The sequence below is a fragment of the Thermobia domestica genome, chromosome 8, assembly GCF_964235325.1.
Source record: "Thermobia domestica chromosome 8, izTheDome1.hap1.1, whole genome shotgun sequence".
Classification (NCBI taxonomy): domain Eukaryota; kingdom Metazoa; phylum Arthropoda; class Insecta; order Zygentoma; family Lepismatidae; genus Thermobia; species Thermobia domestica.
In genome coordinates this window covers 2,926,435-2,950,047 of record NC_137461.1, presented here as the reverse complement: position 1 = coordinate 2,950,047, position 23,613 = coordinate 2,926,435, and the positions used below count along the sequence as shown (strand labels likewise).

At 38.6% G+C, this 23,613-nt stretch overlaps 1 protein-coding gene and 1 pseudogene across 1 annotated transcript; one reads left to right on the top strand and one right to left on the bottom strand.

The window, feature by feature from the left end:
* Nucleotides 1–787: 787 nt before the first annotated feature.
* POLDIP2 (DNA polymerase delta interacting protein 2) lies at nt 788–23,600 on the bottom strand. Its single transcript, XM_081767999.1, has 7 exons — nt 23,445–23,600; nt 20,925–21,080; nt 14,394–14,499; nt 10,564–10,741; nt 7,988–8,151; nt 3,577–3,782; nt 788–1,373 (listed from the first exon to the last, which is right to left on the bottom strand). Exons 1-7 carry the CDS (start codon nt 23,540–23,542, stop codon nt 1,262–1,264), a joined length of 1,020 nt encoding a protein of 339 aa, XP_081624125.1. The 5' UTR covers nt 23,543–23,600; the 3' UTR covers nt 788–1,261.
* On the top strand, nt 3,793–4,794 carry LOC145692648 (histone H3-like; annotated as a pseudogene).
* Nucleotides 23,601–23,613: the final 13 nt, after the last annotated feature.

Below are 23,613 nucleotides of genomic sequence, written 5' to 3'. Positions count from 1 at the left end.
TCCTCGTGACGGGGAGAAATAGCCTCGCTACTGACATCCTCATTAAACTTTACCAATCAATCAGTCATAGGGTAATATATACCCTGATTTCCTTGATAGTATTCTCCTTTCAATCAGTCCCAACCTTTCTACTTGCTGTCTGCTTGCAATTTTTGTACAAACATTAGTACTTAATGTATTCTTTTTGTTATAAACTCTTATTGGTATCTATCATAAAATTGATAAATCGTATGTAATACTTGTTTATAGAGTTTCTTCGTAGCTGTGGTTAGGGTACGCGTCTTCAGCGCGGGAGACCAGCGTTCGATTCCTGGCGGGAGCTCCGGGCGTCCTCCGAAACAATTTTAATCGTTTTGGGAGGAAAGTTTGATGCACCAGTCAATAATACTCACCTTTTCTTTCTTAAAAATCTAATTCTTCAGTTAAGTTGAAATGAGATTACAAATATTGAACGTGTGTTTGCAAAAGCGTAATTTCATATTTGCCTTGGGGAAGGGGGGGGGGGCAGGACTAAGATCCTCCATCAACATAAGAGTTTCACGTTTTTTTCTAGTACACCAGTAGACAATCGATTACAATATATTTAATTCTCAAATTCAGGTGAGCAATTACCTGCTTCCCCGCATTGTGCACAGACACCCCCCCCGAAACAAAATTCTAAATACGCCACTGGTAGTGGTATATCAATACAAGAGATTCTCCTTTTTCATCCTAATTTCTAGCTATTCACTACTTTTCTGTATAGATATGATACGGCATTATGGTATGTAAAAAATCACACTATGTATACATATATCAGCACTGCTATTTATATAATCAAATCAGTCTCTAGAATCACAGTAATACATCTAAAAAAAAAACAGCAGACACTTATACATATATCACATAGAGACTCAGTACTGAATGTATTATTGTTCCTTCTATAGAAATAAAAATTACTTTCTCAACAATTGTAGTCTATTTACAAATAAACAGTTTTTATTGTATTCTAGAATTACTGGTAGAGGCCGTACGTTTCCCAATATGGGACAAACTGTTCATGGATCCAGCCACAATTCTAAGATAATTTATTTAAAAAAAAAAAAAAATATTTTTTTGTTCACTTGCATAACACACTTTCCAACCGAATACTTTTTCCCCTCTGTGGCAGTCACGTGTATAATTTAGAAACAATAATAATTATATATATCTGTGTGTAATCTGTGACAAAATCAACGGACCAACAATGTTATAATTTATTGATAAATAAAATATTCCACTTTCACGCTACTCCATTAGGGCTAGCTGTGTCTTCCTGTTTACTTTCCAATGAAAACGGTGGAATTCTACAGTCAAACATGTAACCGTCTTCTCTTTCCATGCGGAAAGTTCCCCTGGAACAATAATAATAATAATAATAATTAGTTACAGTTCAATTTTTCAACGATTTCATATTAAGAATAATGCTGAGACAATGTGATGTATCATTCCTCTGCGCCCGTTGATAAACGCCAATGCGATTCGACCACAGAATACCCAGGAAAGACTGTCAGTGCTCCTGTACCACCTCAAGTGTAGCTGACGGTTATACATGATAGTTCAATGAAATATCCAATTTTATATCACACCAATTCCTCTATAGTGCAAATTCAATGGTATACAAAGGTAAAAACCAAATATAGATACTAACAAACTTAATCTTTCCTCCAAATACGGTTTAAATCCATTGAAATGTTTGTGAATTATTAGTGAACAATAAGAACTATATTTGATATTTAGGCTCTTACTCAGGGTGAAATTGAAAATTTTTGCCGCCCCGGGCCGTTATAAAATTGCCACCTCTCCTATGTAGAAAATTTGAGACACTGGCTAATCATAACACTAAGCTAAGATCTGTGAAGCACATGAATTAAAGTTTGTCACAATAAAGAAATAGTCATAAATTACTTGCGGTGGCGGCTGGGTGATAAGGTAATTCTAGAAATTAGTCACCAATGGAAATATTTCGATATGATCAAAGAATACGGTGTCAAGATTAAAAATAGAAAAATAATGAATATTAATTCACAACTAAAATATTAGTTACTGCTTTCTATCCAAACAGGTTTCTTGTTACTTGGATAATTACTTTATATATATATATATATATATATATATATATATATATATATATATATATATATATATATATATATATATATATATATATATATATATATATATATCTACAGGAGGTAGACAAAAAAAAAATCTAAAAACACTTCATACAGGACACGTAAGTTTGACCCTCCACTGTACAACACGTGCTGCGGTTGCCGATCATTTTTTGTTTTCAATGTGTCATGTGGACCTTCCTCTTCCGTCAGCAGTAACCAGTTCAGCTGAGTGTCGTGGTGCGGTAAAATGACCTGAGAGACTTCCAAAGAGGCATGCTCATTGGTGCCCGTCTGGTTGGAACTTCAGTGCAAACAGTGGCGAACATTGTGGGGGTATCGAAAGGCACTGTGTCCAATGTCACGAGGGCATACACAATTCATGGGCAAACGACGTCTGCAAAGCACAACAGTGGTCGAGACAATCCTGTCTGATAGGGACCGGAGGGCATTAAAACGGATTGTGGCAGCTAAAAAGAAGACTACTGCAATGAAAATTACGTCTGAACTCAATTCCGGCCTACAGAACTCGGTTTCATCGAAAACAGTGCGACGGGAAGCTCATAAAATGAAAATTCATGGGAGGGCCGCTATCGCCAAATCCCTGGTCACAGCTGTAAATGCGAAGAGGCGTATCCAGTGGTGCAAGGATCACAAGGCGTGGACTCATGAGCAGTGGAAACACGTAATGTGGTCCGATGAATCGACCTTCACTTTGTTTCCAACAACCGGTCGTGTTTACGTATGGAAAACACCGTCGCAGGCCTATGATACAGACTGTCTGCTCCCAATGTAAGCGTGTTCTATGTAGATATGTTGGAGTTTGTAACGTTTTTGTGTAGTAACGAAAGAAAATACCGAAAGTGTAAATGAAGAAAATTAATATTCAGTTGCAGAAAAATGATTTCCTGCGGGTGAATCCATGTGTATATGTGCAGTATGCATCAACATTTATCCATTGGTGCAAAATTGTGGCAAAGTTGATGCAGTGTTGCCATGTAGAAAGGCTATTTAATGCAAGTCCGTAAAATGGGTGTTCTTTTTTTGACAGAAACGCGGCCCCTGTCAGCACTGTTGTTGTAAAATTACTGCAACAGGTGTGTTTTAGGTTAATTAATAACAAGCAATGAGAATTTGCACATAATTGATAACTTGAATTGTTATGCTAGCTGCTAGGTGGGTAATTTTTTTTATCGCAAATTTTTGTATAACAACAGATACTAGAATGAAGAATTTGTTAAACTACATTTATTCTTTTATGGTGTTAAAATATTTAGGATGTTAATATCATTAGGTAAGAAACGTTTACTGGGAAGGCATTTAATGCTTTTCTTCTTCGTGCTGTCATCATGATCAAAAATATGTGTTGTGCTATCTTTTAACTAATGAACAGAAGCTAGCTGCTATAGTAACATAATAGGTATAAGAAAAGAAATAAGCTTACCACATATGTCCACTGGGCGCTTGTAAACTAACATGGCTACTGTATTGAAAAGCGGGAAGTTGTTTAGAAAGTACAGGTTCTTGTCCCACCACCCCTCTTCCCCGAACAGTCTCCAGAGTGCCTGATAGGCTGAAGATACGCCAGTGTCTCTCTCGAAGCTGTACAGTTAAATCGCCTAAGTTCTCCAGACGAATACAGTAACGCCACTGAAAAAGAAAAACAACAATTTAAATTCCTGTTATCTTTAAATAAACTGAAAAGATATTTACTCTAGTCTTCTGTATCCTGTTACGTCTCTTTATATAATTAGTAACAGATTGCGCGCAACTATTTGAAAGAAGTCGGGACAGTCAGAATGGCACGTACCAAGACCACAGATAGGAAATCTACTGGAGGCATAGCTCCTAGAAAGAAGCCTGCCACCAAAGCTGCAAGGAAGACTGCTCCAGCTATCACTGGAGTTGAAAAGCCTCATCGTCACAGGCCTGGTACTGTAGCTCTGCGAGAAATTCACTGTTACCAGAAGAGCAGAGAACTGCTTATCCGAAAGCTGGTCTTCCAACGACTCGTTTGTGAAATTGCACAAAGTTTCAAGACAGATCTTCGCTTCCAAAGCTCAGCTGTCATGACTTTACAGGAGGCAAGTGAAGCTTATTGGTAGGGCATTTTGAAGATACCAACCTGTGCGCTATTCACGCGAAGGTCACAAGCATGCCTAGTGACATCCAACTTGCACGCCATATCCGTGGAGAACGTCCATAAGTTTGAAACTTTGGTATTTAATTAATTTTATCAATGTTATGTTCTGTATCGTTTATGTTTTTTCAAACATCTAATGTTTGGGCTTCATTGTATTTGGCAACATTAATACTGTATATTTTCCCAGTCTAGTATGTTGTTCCTTTTGGTCATGCCTATAAAGTGTCTTGCCACACGCAAAAAGTTGACTTCAGTTGTTCTGTCGTTGTGAATGGAACCTAGGGTAAAAGCTCGACAAGAGAGATTCTTCGTTTTATTTGAATGCACCAAATTTGCATGAGCCTACTGTCTCTTGCGATATATTTTGGTGTGGACTTTGAGTATTTCTTATATATGGCTAGATCAAGGAAATGTATACTGCTTCCGCTTTATTTTACTACTTTGATGTTCGGATCTTTTTTTAACAAGTCTGTAACAGGATACAGAAAAACAAAGTAAATATCTTTTGAGTTTTACTTATTAGGCAGCACCCAAATGGAAAATGAAATTTTTAAGTTTTACTTCCCACGATTATGCCGGCTAGGCTGAAGCAGACAGTGATGATGAGCAATGAATGAAATGGTGCAATGAAGAAGGGAGGAGGAAACGGGAGAACCCTGAGAAAATCCACACACACGGTGTTTGTCCACCACAAAGTTCACTTGGCGCGATCTAGGATCGAAACAGGGAATCCATGCACCAGAGATGAACGCTCTACTACCGAGTCACCGTGATCCCGTACCCCAAATGAATTACATTAATAATTTTGTTAATGTTGTTATGGTTTGACCTGTCTGAAGTGACAAACTTAATAGTAATTTTTCACTCACATGAGGATAAGATGCAACGAAGTAATTTTACAGAAAAATCCTGATACGCTGGATTGGCGGGACTCGAGCTTTGATCTCCCGTTTGCTAGACAGTTGATCCAACTACAGTTGTGGAATAAAGCACTTAAATACAGAAAAGCTGGTCGTGTCACTACTAGAAGTTCAAGTGATAGAACAACCACCCAACAAGCGGAAGTTCGTGATTTAAGTCTACACTAATTCAGTGTCCATATTTCATTGTATAATTACTAGAGGTGAAGTGATTTTGAGTTTAACGTCCCGTTCAGCAACGAGGCTATATGAGACGTGGACCTACTGATTAATGTGGAATTCGAATCACAAAAGCTCCCGCCGGGAATCGAACCCAAGTCTCTCACGCCAAAAGCGCCAACGCTAACCGCTTAGCTATGAAGGAGCTTATAAAATTACTAGACTATGTTTGTTTTTTAAAGAGATAAGTGACAGTACATGTTTCGAAAAGTAAGAAACATACTATTACTAAAACCAAACCACATGGCGTAACAGCCCCTTGTGGGCCTGAGCCACTCCAACGCCACCTATGAGCGACCGACTGAACTACGTTTAGTCTAGCGACGAACACGTGGTCACTAACAGACGTATCAGAAGCTTTCTAGACCTAGGAGACGTCATGTGACTCCCCAGTTTGCCTCACGACGCCGAAAATTGGAAAGCACTGTCCGGAAATCGAACCCGGGACCACGTGAAGATGAGTCCAACCTCTAACCAGTAGACTACGGTGTGCTCTAAACATACTATTACTACTTAGATAAAACTGCTCCTACGATGCATTCCATACATGAGAATCAAATAACAGAACTTTTCTGCACTCTATTTCAATGCATCTTCTGCTACTCTACTGCCACTAGAACAGAGTTGTGGGTTCTGTCCATCTGTAAGAACCCATGCTTCTCTATGAAACCTTTGTAAGGATAAAGTTTAATCCACATTTTATAAAACTTTCTTTGGTTAATGATGTACACCTGGATCACACACGGAAAAGCCAGGAATACGTTGTACACCTGGAGGTACGTATTCTCTTCTGAAACCGGGCCGCGGTGGCTCAGTGGTAGAGCGTTCACCTCTGGTGCATGGGGTCCTGGGTTCAAACCCTGCTCCCGCCAAGTGAACTTTGTGGTGGACAAACACCGTGTGCGTGGGTTTTCTCGGGGTTCTCCCGTTTCCTCCCACTTTCTTCATTCCACCATTTCATTAATTTCTCATAATCACCGTCTCCTTTAGCCTAGCCGGCATAACCGTGGGACGTAAAACTCAAAGATTTCATTTCATTTCATTTCTCTTCTGAAACTGCGATACTTATGAAATGTCAAAACGCACAACATCACTAAAAATGATAGCAGTCGACTATTTAGTTCATTTATAAGGATGAACGTAGCACTGACACTTACCTACTTGTTTCAAGAGTGATTTCAAAAGCTGACTCTTTGTAGTTATGATTCTCATGTTCAGTATGGAAAGTAGGAACTTTTTTTTTTATTTTATTTTAATAAATATGCATCCAATAGCTTGTACACATAAATACTATTACTTCATTTACTATACAGTAGAGCCCTTAAAACTCGGCACTTGATAACCTGGTAGTCCGAATAACACAGTTACACATTCTGGCAAGAAGGAAAAAAAAAAAAAAAAAAAAACGCAGACCCGTTCAAGGTCATTCTGGGTAATTTTCTGAGGTTGTCTTATCAGATACATTACTGTACAGTTGTATTCATTAATTTTCATTCCCATGTATAGTAAAGGCTCTATGCCTTCATAAAGTACGTACTTTCCCTTTGTTAAGGGTAATTGGGCAGTTTATTCTCTGTTGTATTCTCAAGTAAACAATACATACAAGCACAGTACTGTGTTTTCTGAGGAAACACTCGATTTGCTTTTAATCTCATTCTCGGTAACTAGGCATTTTCACAAACTCGGCCACCCTTCGGTTCACATTAGGCCGAGTTTTCGGGACTTGACCGTAAAATAATTTTCCCTTTCATTGACTTCGTAAGTTTTTAAAGCTCAACCTGTCAAAAGTTTTAGGAACAGAACATTCTTTTTAACCACCATTATTGGAAAATGAAGTTGAGTTATTATTCTATCTAACGAGCTACACCAACATTCACTTCTTCTAACCAAGAGAAGATTCAATCTATTTCCTGCACTTCCTTATAATTGTTCTGTATACTGTACATTCTATGAAGTTTACAAATAACGTAATATAACAAAAAATTGACGCATATTACAAATTAATAATCATCATAAGCATTGGAACTTACCATGCTATTGCATCCTGTTATAATTTCCCGAACAGTTTCAACAGATTTCGCCTGCCATCATCAGTGGGACGGAGTTCGTTACTAGAAAGCTATCTCACATCTCAGAATGTCATCTTACATTTCTGTATACGCCTGATTGAAGAAACTTAAGGTAATGAATTTAGTAACAAAAAAAAAAAAAAAAAAAAAAAAAAAAAAACACTTAACAGAGGAGTGATTTCTGTTTTGAAGTTTTTGACAGAAGATAATAACCCCTTCAGTAATTTTTCAAAGGACGCCTGGTTATTCGATTTGTCAACTTTTCAATCTGACGCATGTAGAAAGGTATTCAATCTGACGCATGTAGAAAGGTAAAGATTACGTTTTCGAGATAATTTCGTCGCGCTGATGATAGTAGGCGAAATATGTCGAAATCGTTCCAGATGCAATAACGTGAGTACCATCGAATGCTTATTATAATTACTGTTTATGTCAACCTAGTAACTGATGTTCCGAGTTGTTCCAGAAATTTTTCTTTTGCCACGAAGTAAAATTTTAACTTACCCAATATACGGAGGCAGTTTGTGACTCCCTGCAGCCCATGTAGAAAGGGATCACTGTGACGCGGACACTTTCCGTTGTCTCTTTATGGACGTCTGATAATTCCAGCCACGGATGGTTCTTCTCCTGCCATGCTTTCAACGTTTCTTGCGGACAGAACGGCGGCTCTGAAAATTAAAATACATCAACAACATTATCGTAATTTTGTCACGTCAAAATAGAGCCACTGCACTTAAAAAGATTAACAGTTTTACGATACTTTATGAAATTTATTTAAAACAGGAAACATCGTTTATCAGCTTCACCTTAACCGGTTTCTCTTTTAAGTACGAGGAAAGGGGATTTTTGCTAAATTTGGGAAATTTCTAAAAAAAAATCCCTCTCTGTGAGTTTGGTGGCTCCCGGGTGAATGTACGCAAGCTTATTGTATCCTGAAAAATATGTTCGAGTATTGGTAATGTTTGCCCCAAATGCCATCCCCATATCCCGTGGAAAAAAATATTTCCCAATCCAATCACTTGATCACGTGCAAGCAATATGCCTTTTTGACACGTGCTCCAAAACAGTCAAATTATACGCAGTAAGCCTTAAAAAAGTAGTTGGTAAAATATAATAAGTTTTAGTGATTCTGGATTTCCGAGATATTGTTTCATCTGAATGGATAATACATTGATGTCCAAAATTCTCCGGTATGGGTCAGTGACAATCCACATCCTACAAATAACAATGAGAACAGTTTTCAACGTGGTTCGTCGTGCCCACTTACGTGATGAACAAAACGGCAGTCACTTTCAGTACTTAATATAGAAAATGTACAAAATAATAATAAACAAATATTTTCCCATAAGGTTGCGTAACTTTTTGAACACCCTGTAGAACGATCACAAAATATGTATTGTATGTAACTGTTTTTGATGAAATTATATTTTTATTAATTGCAAACTAAAGTTCAATTTTTATTAATAAAGTTTCTAATAATATTGTTTCAATTCTTATTCAAATTTCCTTTATCTGTGTTGAGTTCTGGCCATTCTTTCACATGCTTCGACGAAGACACCAGAGCATTAGCTGCCGAAATTACCAGCAGGAATATGTTAAAGAATTCATGTTTTACGCAACTATGTTATAAATACAATAAAACTTTACCTGTGAAGAAATTCGTTTCCTCGAAGAAGGTCACAGCAGCAAACGCGGGTGAAATATAGGGCAATACGTGAAACGACTACGCAACCAACAGGTAAAATACGTTTCTTCGTTCACACCAGTAGGAAGTTCAAAACTATATCTGAAGAGAGCAGTTTTATGGCTCATCATTTCGTAGTATTACTCTTCATTTGTAAATGCCACTAGTCCAAATTTTCGTGGAATTGCGAACCACTTCCTCCGGAACACATAACTAAATGTTACAAGGAAAATTAACAAATGGAAGAATTCCATGCGCTGACAGGAATCGTCACGAATAACTACTATGTAATTCTTCTTCCTTTCCGAGTATCGCCAATCTTGACAGCAGGGAGAAGGATGAGTTAAAACGGACGATTTCATTAGAAGACTTCCTATCTTCTCTTTAATTCTTTTTGCATATTGGTTTTACCTTAAACGTACTTCCCTGAGATAAGGGTTACAGTATCAGGAAAATATAAAGTATTGGTATTTACAAGACGTACGCTACAATTTATGAAATCAATACGACGCTATTATGTTAATATAAAGGTAACCAACAAAGTTCTGTCGCTTTTTCACCCACCACCTTCGAACATCGATATGTCACCTAAGACGTACCTGACAGTACACAGTTGCACTGATCAGCAGGTAGCAGCTCCCGATGCACGATGCCGCGAGCAGTCCACCAAACACATAGGAGGATCTTCTTCTGGTGCAGTGCTGGTTTTTTGCTGATTTGGAACCGGTTCATGTGATGCTAACCTAATGACGGCTCCAGGAGCTTCGTACAGGACCCAATTATCATATGTCAACACCCTGTCCAGAAAATTCTCTTTCCTCAGACGAGACAGCGAAGAAACACAGGTGATTTTTCGCGTTATGGAGGTGCTGCCAAATAATTTCTCCACTCACACTGAATTGTAGCCCCAGTTTCTCACATATCTGACCACTGTTCGCCTCAATTGCTGCCTGAAGATCTTCATTTTGTACATGTTTTGGACCTCCGGCACGTCCCGTGATGCGTCTTCGAGTATTTTGTCACCGTCCCTAAACTTGTTAAACCACTGCTGCACTGTCCGCGTAGTCACCACAACTTCACCAAAGACCTGGCATATCTTCCGCCCCGCTGCAGCGGCGTTTGACCCCAGTTTGAACTCGTACAGCATACACACCCTTATGATACTCTGTGGAGGTCCCATGTTCACTCAGTCCTTACGCACGTTCACGGTGTAACTGAACTGCCACAACCAGGTAGTATGTTGGATATATCCACACCCAACAACTGACCTTCGCCTTATCTCCATTCGCATTCAACTCACGGGGTAAGAGCCAATGGAACACAGACCATCACAAAAAGCGGCAGAACTTTCTTTGCTACCTTTATACTACGACAACTGTTTAAAACTGTCACTCACCTCTGTCCACTGAATGCACAAGAAATTTGTCGAACAACTCGTGATGAAGCGGTTGCTTTTCTGTCGTTGTGTACGGAAGAATGTCTTCGTGGGCTACGTAGTCAAGGCCTGGAATTGCGTAGAGACTTCGACTGCTTTCCTGGTTGCCAAGGAACGTCACAGCTTCTGTTTGTGCTCGCTGCCAACAGAAACAACTATTTGAGTGTTCACGCAACTTGGAAGTAAATGACTGTTAACTTTAGATAGAATTAGAATGTTAGAGGTGAATTAAGAAACAAAACTAGTTTTAAAATATAAAAATACCCTTGCACTTACAACTCGTATATCTTTAATAATAATAATAATAATAATAATAATAATAATAATAATAATAATAATAATAATAATAATAATAATAATAATAATAATGATTTCGAACTTACGCAGAGCTTGTGAGGGCCTATTCCGACTCAGGTCCTTATGAGAGAGGGCCTGGGTTCGTGACACTTGTGTTTTGGGTGACTCCGTAATTTCACCCTTCTGCGGAAGAATTCGTTTGTCTTCGGGTTTTTCAAGGAATGATGGGGAAAAGTGAAGGAATCAGATTTTCTGGGCTTTCGGCATCTAAGGCCATTTAGCCCTTCACGTCTTGAGGGATGACGTCCCTTGATAAGCACACAATCCGGGGAAAAGAAAGGAAGAAAGGATGGGGGAAGGAAGAAAGCGGTCTGGGACCTATAAGTGAGGTACAACCTCGGCATTTGCCTGGTGTGAATGAGGAAAACCCAGGAAAACCTCATTCAGGGTGGCTGGCCTGAAAAAGCGTTTTACACTTTCTCGACCGAGTGCCCCCACCGAGAACCGAAGATGGGGAAAAGAGAATCAAGAGAAAAATTTGCACGGATTAGTCCCGGATGTAGGTGATTTCACAGAAGTAAATTTCTCGGAGACTTCGTCTTCATATTTTGCAATGATACTGCCATGTGATCTGTTTTCAGGGTTGGTATGCACGCTTGCTAAATTTTGCAAACACATTCAGAATTATGCTCAGTTCGCACCCTGACCAAATTTAATCCCGGATTTCTTATAACTAAATAATAACTAACTCACTGGCTTATGGAACCCGAAGCTTCAATGCTGCATTCACAAAAGCTCTGCATTGATTTCTGTCCTTAGCCAACTAGAACCAGTTTCTACTTTGTATTCCTATTTCTGCGAGATCTATTTTAATATCTTCCCATCTGGCCCTAAGTCTTCCTAACGATCGTTTGCTGGTTGAGTTGCCCGGATTTCTTATTTGAACAGGAAATGGCTCCATAACTAACATATCTGTATTACTGTCGTAATTACATAATATTTTTGTTGTACTAATATCATGTGAATGATTAAGGGGATCGTGAAAAATGAAATGAAATGAAATCTTTAAGTTTAACGTCCCACGGTTATGCCGGTTAGGCTAAAGGAGACGATGATAATGAGAAATGAGTGAAATGGTGGAATGAAGAAAGTGGGAGGAAACGGGAGAACCCCGAGAAAACCCACGAGCACGGTGTTTGTCCACCACAAAGTTCACACGGCGCGAGCTGGGATCGAACCAGTGACCCCAAGCACCGGAGGTGAACGCTCTACCACTGAGCCACCGCGCCCCCTAAGGGGATCGTATTTGAAGTGTTGTGATAATCCAGAAGACGGATGCTTCTTCATTGAAGTCTTTTTCTAGATGGTTATTTTTGTAGTCTCTAAAACCAGATAACATGGTGATTATCATAAGAGGATGAGAAGACGAAGTATTGAGGAACAGCAGTTCAGTGAGGTGAGGTGACAAAGGTGGATTTGTGGTGGACAACATCATGTTCGTACGAATTTTTGAGGTTTTCGCACATTCTCATAATCATCATATATTTTCATTAATTCTCCATCTCCTTTAGCCTAAAGGGCATAATGGTTTAATTACATTTCTAAAGACAAAGTCTCCGGAGAACATACTTCAGTGAAATTACTACACGTAGGACGGATCCACCGTTTCCTCCATTTTCTCTTAAGAAGTCCATAGCCCGTAGGATAATTTTGTATTTGATTACAAGGCATCACTCATACGTAATATAATAATAATTAAGTTAGTTTTACGATAAATGAAGGAATTTACCGATTTTTCTCACACCAACTCCACGATAGATGAGAGAATTTTTAAAACTATTTTTACTCTCCAATATCATTTAAGACAATAGTTTTGTCTGAAAATGGGAAAATATTTAACACGTTACGTATATAGGAACCATAGTTCAAGTTCAAAGAGTGAAAAATGTGTCAGCAGATCTACAATAGAACCTGAGCTTCCAGCTTACCATGCCGGTGCATTACCTACTATGCCTCCCAGCCCACTCTTTTTCACTTTGGAAATCGGTGTTCAGTATTCATACCGCATGGACTATAGTGCTTGAATTGAGAATTATGAAAGATAGGATACAGAAGACTACACTACTGGTCCGGAATAACTAGGGATTAAATATAAGACCAAAGAACTTCCTTGTTTAGTGTATACTCTTATTAAACAGAGAAATATTAAACATCTGTGCACACACATTTATAACGTTATGAAAACATCATTACATATGTTTCCACTTCATACAACATAAATGGTTTCCCCATCACGAGAATCAATACTCATAAGGATCTCGGTTATTTTTGACACAAAACTAACTTTCACAGAACATATAAACACTATGACACACTAAGCAATCGATGCGCCTCCTAGGACTTATGTACAGATTAACAGAGATACGGAACAGCTCATTAGCAACTTTCTACAAGGCAATAATTTCTCCTAAAATGGAATATTGTTCACGTATCTGGACAATGGCAGCTCCTACAAATCTATTCTGGCTAAACTCACTTCTAAACTTCCTCCTGGCAATAGTACGGTTCAGAGTACCTCGCGCACGTGCGATGACAAAACATGAACTGTTACGAACACTAAATATTCAACTATTTGACACTCGTCATAAAATTAATGATCTCAAATATCTCTACAAACTCAGACATGGCCAGTTCAAATCCAAAACGTTACTCTTAGAATTGTATTTCCGAATTCCATTCAAACAAACACGTAAGACATACCTTTTTCATATAGTACGACCTGAACTTTCAATAGTTCAACGTTTTCTGTTTTACAAACTTTCTAAACTATACAACGAAATGTCACATACACCCATAGACTTATTTAATTCTGAAGCAGTATATAACTCTGCACTACGACGTCATTTTAGTGGATAAACTTTAGTCAGTTATTGTCAACCTTTCTCCTTATCACTTACATGTTATTTTATTATTATTATTATTATTATTATTATTATTATTATTATTATTATTATTGCTTTATGTTTCATCTTTTAGTTTTGTTACATATTCCTGTGTAAACTGGCGTTCAGCTGTATCTGGAATTATGTTCATAAATAAATAAATACCCAAACTTGTCGTTTCTTCTAACAGATCACCTACGCGTGATCATTGAAGGAAAGGAAACAAAAATCTAATGTATATTATAATTGTCTTTTACCTGGAACATCACCCTACTGGAAGTTCGACAGCGTATTAATTAAATGAATTGTAACATGATTTAATTGTATAGCTTTAAAAATAAGAGTGGGGGAAATAAAATGAAACTACATCTTAACTGAATTAGGAAGTTTTAACACTGTGGTAGTATAAAGATTAATGCCACTAGTACGACAATATTGAATTTTGCACCAACTGCTCATTTATTTATCTACAGTACATACTATCGATAATCCACTAAATTTGTGTAAGTTTTGTTTCCCAAAGAAACCAACAGCTAGAATCTATATACATACTATGTATGGACAATCCCGGGAGTCAATGAGCACCTGGTAATACGTGTGGGTTCTTCCTTTGACTTCTTTCCCTACGTGGTTGAAGTTATTCCCTTCTTCCTGAGTTCTGCAACAAATAAGCACATCAAAATAATTACTCCCTCCTGTTCTCTTGTTTTAAGTCTTTTAAATACGCGGCCAGCTATCAGAGTTCAGAACATTTAAATATACAAAATGACTTCCTATAGGAAAATGCTTAACTTTCTCTAAATATTACTATACAGGAATACCTTTCACAAATATATATATATATCTTTACAAAACAGAGTTATATACAGGAAATCACTGGTAATGGTGTGAATTTTCATTTGGCTGTCCTGTTAACATCCTAGTTAATAGGACAGCTGGTCTAGTTAGAGGAACTCACACCATTATCAGTAATTTCGCATACATACCTAAATTTCGTAAAATTTGGTACTTGGTCTAGTCTACCTTGCTACTTTCCATACATAAAAGTCAATGTGAGTTCATGTATGTTCGAATCACGCACTAACTATTGAACTAAATAAAATATGATACAATTGACATGATTATCAACTTTAGGCCTCCCAAGGATCTTACGATATTACACTGATAATTTTCGTGATGCGGTATGGGAGGTATGCGGTATGTAAACACAATTGAGAATGACCAATAGTAGTGTTCGGTAAGATGAATAATGACACTGTTGATACCGCTGAAGTGCATGTACAGCCCCCAATCGGCATCAGGATAGGGAGACATTACAATTTCTTATTATTACACTTTTGGTTTGAAGGGGGTGCGGTGGCTCAGTGGTAGAGTGTTCACCTCCAGTGCTTGGGGTCCCTGGTTCGATCCCTGCTCGCGCTGTGTGGACTTTGTGGTGGACAAACACCGTGCTCGTGGGTTTTCTCGGGGTACTCAAGTTTTCTCCCACTTTCTTCATTCCACCATTTCATTCATTTCTCATCATCACTGTCTCCTTTAGCCTAACCGGCCTTACAGATTTAATTTCATTTTTTACTTTTAGTTTGAAATGCGTATCCTAAAGGGGGGAGGGGATTATAACACTTTCCATAAACTTATTCTCCTCATGTAGAGAAGGGGCATTTCAGGCAATATATATATGAGGGTGGATCCAAAAATAATCGAAATCGTACTCCTGCGCATCTTGTACTTGTAGGTAGAGCGTTCACATCTGGTGCTTGGGGTCCCGGGTTCGATCCCAGCCTCCGCCAAGTGAACTTTGTGGTGGACAAACACCGTGTGCGTGAGTTTTCTCGGGGATCTCCCGTTTCCTCCCACTTTCTTCATTCCACCATTTCATTCATTACTCATCATCACCGTCTCCTTTAGCCTAACCGGCATAATCGTGGGACGTAAAACAAAGATTTCATTTCATTTTCATTTCATGTACTTGTAGTACGAGGTTCAGGGTTTCCAATTTCCCTGACTAATTCTTATTTTCCCTGATATAAATGGGAAGATATGGGGTAAGTTCTATCATACACTTTTTAACGGCCTGCTCCATTCCCATACCCGTCCAACACAGCCCTTTAATTGCCATTTATACAAAAAGGAACATGTAAGTATATAATAATATATGTATGATACACATTGGCGTCTCTGGCATGTAAAATTTGGGGAGGACATCAAAGGAAATAATCTAACTGCTAGTGAGTATCTAAATAAATTAAATTAAAATAAAATATTGAATATTTCGTATTTCAAAATATTGGGGGGGACGCGTCCACCCCGCCAGAGACGCCCATGATGATACAGTACCACATACCTTGACATTGCAAATTAGACTTCTTTCATTGCTTGAAAGAACAATACAAAGAAATGTAACATGCAGTCAACAATATACTGCCAACTCTCCCTTAGACCTACTACTATGAGTCATAAAATGAAATGAAATGATATTTTTAAGTTTTACGTTCCACGGTTATGCCGTCTAGGCTAAAAGAGACGGTGATGATGAGAAATGAATGAAATGGGGAAATGAAGAAAGTGGGAGAACCCCGAGAAAATCCACACACACGGTGTTTATCCACCACAAAATCCACCTACGCGAGCTGGGATCAAACCAAGGACCCAAAGAACCAGAGGTGAACGCTCTATCACTGAGCCGCCGTCATTTTTTAAACAGAATTTTGTTTTGCTTCAGTTCTTGAATTTGTTCTACGAGAGCGTCTTGTTCTTGTTTGTAATATAATTCTATTTGTTTCTTCTTTGCTTCCAATTTCTTAATTTCAGCACTTAGTTTTCTTCTTTCACCTTTGATTTTACTTTCCTCTGCATTTTTTCTTGTTCGTTTCTGTTTAAGGTATTCATCATAGCGTCTCCGAACTGAGCCAACTGGGAGAAGCATTCTTCGAGGAACAGATTCTACTGTACATCTCCGTAGTACATAACTCCATCATGTACCCGCCTCTGTGCTACCAGAGAATCTCCGATTTGGTTTTCTACAATAAGTGTCTTATTGACTGAGAACCCACCCCTCACTGAAACACTGCCGTGGGATGAAATGTAAACATTTTCACAACATTCCACAAATTAGAATATTCTTGTTTCCTGGATAATACCTTTGCAAAGAAGTCATCTAATCTGATGTTGCCCATCTTTTCTTCGTATTCTCTGAAGTTATGAGACCCCTGAATTTCAGTACAGAAAGACATAAATTGACACTGCTTTCTCAGTTACAGAATCAGATATTCTGTTATGGTCATGCAGAGTTTGTTTCATCCTAGTCGGAGCAAGTTCTGGATTTTTTTATTTTTAATCCTGGGGTCCAAAGCTAACAGAGCACGTACCGGTTTGTACTTCAGAAGGGGCTCTTTTCCACAATCTTCTTAATTGTGACCAGCAAAAAGTTTCGACAGTCAAGGCTGAAAGCTAGTTTATCTTTATCTGATGCTTCCAACTCTTCAGTAGGTTTTCTGTCTTAAAACCGATGTCCACGAAGATGACAAGGAATACTTCCATCTGTGCTTTTACATGATCAATTATCTCCCTCTCTGTCTCACACACACACAGTACCTCAGTATGAAATAGCACCACCATATCACTCATGTGAATGCTGAATCATTGTGGTCCTCTTCACATGCCAATCTGTACAACTGATAGAGAGGGAAAAACGTTAGATTCAAAAAAGGAATGTTACAATTGCACATTTATGTTATTTGACTTTCCATGACATTTTACGCAAAATGCATGATTTCCCTGATATGTTTTCATTTCACTGACATTCCCTGATTTTCCAGAATGTGGGAATCCTGGGGGTTGCACCGCTAGGGTGCTATGGGAAGATCTCTGCTGAGTGAGAATGCCAAGTGGCGTCAACCAACAACAACGCGTGTGGTTTCTCTGGCAGTTGTGTGTGTCTATAATGCACTTGTGACACGAAGAAATGACAAGATTCTCACGAACAACGTGCGTCTATGAAGTTTTATTTTTTTTTTTTTCTCACTCGGCAAGAACGCAGCAGGATCTGTTGTGATAATGCAAACAGCTTACAAAGAACGCAAGTATACGAAGAGTTTTTTACTTGGTGCTAGCAGGCATCAAAGAGGCCGAATGTGCAAGTGCTTCCAGTAATGGAATGAACGTTTGGACAAGTACATTAGTACTAATGGAGAGTACTTTGAACGGGATTAAAGTTGAATTCGAAAAAAGTTATACGTTCATGCTTTTTATCAGGAAATTGCTGTTATTTTTGGGTCCTCCCTCGTATATATAAACTTGAATTTTTCAGTATTCGGTACGATGAATAATACTGTTGATACCGCTGAAGTGCATGTTCAGCCCCCAATCGGCATCAGGATAGGGAGACATTACAATTTCTTATTATTACACTTTTAGTTTGAAGAGGGCGCAGTGGCTCAGTGGTAGAGCATTCACCTCCGGTGCTTGGGGTCCCTGGTTCGATCCCAGCTCGGGCCGTGTGGACTGTGTGGCGAACAAACACCATGCTCGTGGGTTGTCTCGGGGTTCTCCCGTTTCCTCCCACTTTCTTCATTTCACCATTTTACTCATTTCTCATTACCACCGTCTCCTTTAGCCTAACCGGTATAAACGTTGGACGTAAAACTTAAAGATTTCATTTCATTTTTTCCGACAAAGCTAAGTTTCGTGTGTACATCGTAAGTGTTACTACTAAGCGCAAGATGATCTATGGCCACTATTGACGAAATGCAACGTACTGTGACATGACTTGGATCCAGCTTTTACTCGTGAGACAGCAAACACAAAACTGTAACCTAGCCATGTTCCAAGAAGATGCTTGCTGCATTATGTCCATAATACTGGGTGACTTTTTAAAAAAACTTATTGATTTCATTTGGGTCTAGAATTCCTAACAGAAGTCCGATTTTCAGCGATTTGTGGCAAATGATCAAGAAAGGATGGGAGATTTATGTGACTATGTTCACGATTTTAAATTCATCCCAGGTAATATCGGCCACGCCTCAAGAGAAACAGCAAATATTCGCCAATGTACCTTACAACTGGAATGACGAGCGGCGTGTGTGGAAGCTTGAGTTTTCTCCGTTAGATGGCAAACTCGCCAAAGTCAACAAGAAATAGGGCCGTTGTACTGGGAATTGTTGTGTTGTACAGTTGTGTGCTACTGTATGATTGTGATTAAGACACAGTGAGAATGGTGTACTCTTTGGAGCAACGTATGTTTATCATTAAAAGCTTTTAGAGAACGGAATCTGTTTTTGCTACGCAAAGGACATTTAGAAACAAATTTGCCTCACGTTCTGCAGCAGACAGGAACACAATATTGTCGCTAGTGAATAAATTGGAAGAAACAGGATCGCTTCTGAGTGAGACAGGGAAGCATCGGACCCCAAAAGCGGGTTTTGTGGAAGATGTCAGTTGTCGACTCCTTGGGTCGCCCAAGAAATCTCTCCGTCTCAAGAAACCGGCTACAGCTATTCAACATGTGATTTATGGGTGTTACCACTAACACTTAATGTGTGTTCTGCAATTCCGCTTGAAAAATCCGAAACCTCTTTCCAATGGTAAGGTACACTGGCGAATATTTGTTTTTTTCTTGGGATGTGGCTAACATTACCCAGGATGAATTTAAACCAGTAAACATAGTACCATAAATCTTCCTTCCTCCCTTATTTATTTGTCACAAACCGCATTAAAATCGGACTTCAGTTAGAAATTCTAGGCTCAAATGAAATCAATAAGTTTTTATAAAAATCATCCTGTATCTTTGTACAAGATGGTGCCTCATTCATTTGATGTTCTTGCGGGGATTGACAACAATTTTTGGGATCACCGTCGTTCACATGAATGACTAGCAAGGAACATTGATGTTATGCCATGAGGCTTTAATTTGAGAATTTGGGCAAAGCAGGTTAACCGCACCAACCACACCGAATAAATTGGAGGATAACAATCAGTATGCTCTAACACACCACTAGAGCTCCTGCAGAAGTCAGCCGAGGCTGTTACCAGATAAGTGCAGAAACCGGACTTTACCCAGGAACAGAATAGAAGCCTATGTAGACTTTTAAAACCACATGCAATTCTATCATTCATTCTACTGTGCTACTTTAAATCATCTTGCAGATTGTATAATAAACTGTCAAAAGTTCACGAACATAAGTATCCACCGCTTAGCATCACTTCTACAAAGAGTCTATTCGGTTTGCCATAAGGACCAGACTGTGTGACGTGATCAGGTTAAAAATCACGTTGTGTGCTAAATCGAATCTGAAGATTCCAAATCGAGATGTTAAGATATTTCAAGCATGTAACCTCCGTGTGAGGTGCCCTGGGTAATTCGAAGAAAATACATATACTTTATCATTATTATTGATTTTACTCAAACAGCTTGAATTTTGACAATGTTCTATCGATATTTACCTTACGTGCTATACACAGTTTTTAAGCTCTTCATTATGTCTTTGCAGTAAGCTATTAATTAGCCACCTCCATATTACATTTTTTGAGATAACTGGACAACTTCATTTTCTTCATTGATTTACCATTGATTTTAAAGTTCATGCTTCGTGATTCTTTACTATTTTCCATCCATTTTAGGACAATTTCTTTTTTGGATGTAGAATCTACATAGTCTGTTCTATATTTAACCTGAATTTCAGCCATCTCCCCCTTTTGCTTTTGAGATAAGTGGAGAAATTATTTTATTTTCATTGATTTTCCATTGATATTATTGTTAATGTTTCGTGCTTTTTTTTGACTATGTTCTATCCATTTTAGAACAATTTGCTTTTGAAATATAGAATCTACATACCGGTAGTCTCTTCTATATTTGAACTCAATTTCAATCATCTCCCCCAAAGTCTGTTCACATCGTTGGAACCGCATAGGCACTTTCCACCAAACAGTTGCTTTATTGGAATTCGACGAATACAGAGCACTGAGACACAGAAAAGCTGGCCGTGTTGTTAGCTCAATTACCGACACCATCAACCCACCAAGTGACAGATAAAGGTTCGAGATTACCCTGATAGTTTTTTCTGTAAATATAAAAGTTTTTCTTACCTTTCCCGCTTATTTGGAAGATCCCTGTCGTACACTCTGGCCAGCCACGGGAAGAGAATTACACCACGATATCCAAACACTCTGTGGAGAAACAACTGACCGGTGTCATATTTTCCCTGAACTTTTGGGGTTTCAAGTCGTCCCACTTCAGCCAACCTATGGAGAAAATAAAACCTTACATTTCTATGTTTTGTGATGTCAAAATGTATTAACTTTACCAGTGCTGCGTCCCGCTTCAGCCGACCTACGGAGGAAATAAAAAGGTTAAATTTATAGTTATTTTGTGATTTCAAAATGCACTAGCGTTACCAGTACTGCAAAACATGGACAGATTCAAAACCTGAATACGTGCAAATAATGAAATGAAAGTATTATAGAGCTTTCCTTTTCTCTTTTAAAAAAAAGTATTTTATGAGTTTCATATTTACGCGCTTTAAGTCGAAAGAGACACATCATTAATGGAAATGAGGGATCGTAAAGAACTGGTGGAATGAGCATGTGGATGACAACGGAGACCTGAGCAACCTCACGAATACGATATTGTCCGTCACAAACTCCCATGATCTGGTCGAAACAGGAATTCTTCACGCCAGAGACGATTGTTCTATCATTGAGCCATTCTACCTGATTCAGGATTCAGAACATGAAGAAACTACTATACAAGCAAGAATATCCAGTTATGAGATGAGACATTAGATCTGAACTGAAGTTGAGACATTGTTATTTAATGTCAAAGCCACGTATCTGTCAGCTGATTTATCGGGAAGCACTTCCTCGGAAAATTACAGTTTAGCCCCTCGCAATTGTCCACATGAATTGTTTCGAAGGACTAACTGTTAAACCGATCCGAGAAACTGACCCTTTAGGGTACTATACTCATACTAGCACTTTTGCCTCGATTCCTTCCTAAATTACTCTGAGCATATGTTAAGCTTCAATAAGTGCAATTAAAATACAATGGTAGAGTACAATAGGAAAACATACACTACAGTATTTTGATATGATTTAAACACTCACCTATATGCAGATCAGGTCATATATCGGGTGATTCCGTTAGTCCGTATCAGGCCTTTAAATCGAAAACGGTCCGAGATATGTACAAACTGAAAAACACGTATCCCATTAGTTGCAAAGGACAACAGAGCGAAGTAAAAAGTTTCGTCCCAGGGTTCCAGACGGGGTCCAACTCAAAATTGTCAAATGGAAAGAGGGGTCAAGTGGTATACCGCTTGAAAACCCTTGTAAAAAGAAAGAAGCTACAACAAGTCCCGATTCTCTCGATCACCCTATGCAAAATGGCGGCGGGTTAAAATGTCATCAAAATTTGCATTCAAAACAATATGGCCACCCCTATAAATCCAAAACATTTGGTTAGATTAGGTTAATAACAATTAATTCAGACGGTATTGCCGAACGAGCGTTAGCGAGTGAAGGCGAGTTAGAGCCCCGCAGGGCACGTTGTTTTCTGTCTTCGTTAGTGTTGGCCCCCAATTACTAAACATTTACCCCTTAGATTAAAACGCATAAACATGGGACGTTAAACTGACAAATAAATTCAACATTACATTTTTGCAGCAGCATCTTTTACACGCATACCCACCGTCGCTGATACGTCGGCTCCCTACGGACACACCCCCGTGGGCATTTATTCCGAAGTTGGGCGTCCGCTTTCGCCACGTTATTTCGCTGTTATCTCCTTTGCACACTTTCTGCAATTTGTTATTAGGTTCATTAATCCGTGCTCTTCACAAACTTTTAAAAGATTTTGCTCGTTATCAACGTATTGCTTCACAAATGTTAAAACTGAAGGATCATTGCCCTTGTACATTCGCCATGTTGATAACATAAATGCTCGTTTCTTTCCCACAATGCAACTGTTCGGTTACCTTCCGCCAACTAGTTCCCTCCGCTCGCCGTATAGTCCCATGTTTATAGTCGCTTATATATAACAAATAAATAGATTTTTCGAGACTCTTATATATTATCAAGCACACAAATGATCAAACTATCCATATCTTTACTGTAAATTTTAAAAATTTTGCTGGAAACGGACGCCCAACTTTAGAACTTAACCCCCTCCGTGTTCGCTCCTCCTTTAACTTGGTTAGATGCAAATCGTGTTTTATAAAAACCTAGCACACGTTGTACCATGGTTCTTGCACTGTAGTTTTTACGGCATATGTACGTAGGTTCGTGTATATATGTCCATAAACCTGAAGCCCTCCTAGTCATTCTGCATAGAGGGCACCCAGAGCATAATATATTCACATAACTTAGAAGTGCCAAAGGGTGAGAACTTACATTTTGAAGCAATTTGTTAAGAAAACATCCTGACTCACATTTGCGGAATATACCCTAGAGATCCCTCTTAAATAATTTTTGTAGCGAAATATTTCACAAGGTTAAAGGGTACGAAATAAATGTAAACAAGTGACTTCCTGTGCGACATTCTTACCGGTAACATACTTTCAAGTAAAGCGACACGTATAATTAATTCTCTTGAAAGATAACTATACTAACCTCGTATATTTGACGTTCTGAGTTATTACAAGTCGTACTGACACATCTAACACATTTCTTCGCACACATTTTACCACCCCAACCAGCAATGCCATCATACAATACAAACAGTAGGCATGTGTTCACTGTTAGCCACTGTTTTTGATGCAGATATACAGAGTATGAAAAA

What these genes read in the sequence shown, in the direction of transcription:
- POLDIP2 (XM_081767999.1), bottom strand. Translation starts at nt 23,542, where the DNA reads ATGATGGCATTGCTGGTTGGGGTGGTAAAATGTGTGCGAAGAAATGTG. An exon ending in CTTCCAAATAAGCGGGAAAG is followed by an intron (nt 14,500 to 20,924) that starts GTAAGAAAAACT and finishes TATTTGTTGCAG; the next exon opens with AACTCAGGAAGAAGGGAATA. An exon ending in CCCGGGATTGTCCATACATA is followed by an intron (nt 10,742 to 14,393) that starts GTATGTATATAG and finishes TTCTGTTGGCAG; the next exon opens with CGAGCACAAACAGAAGCTGT.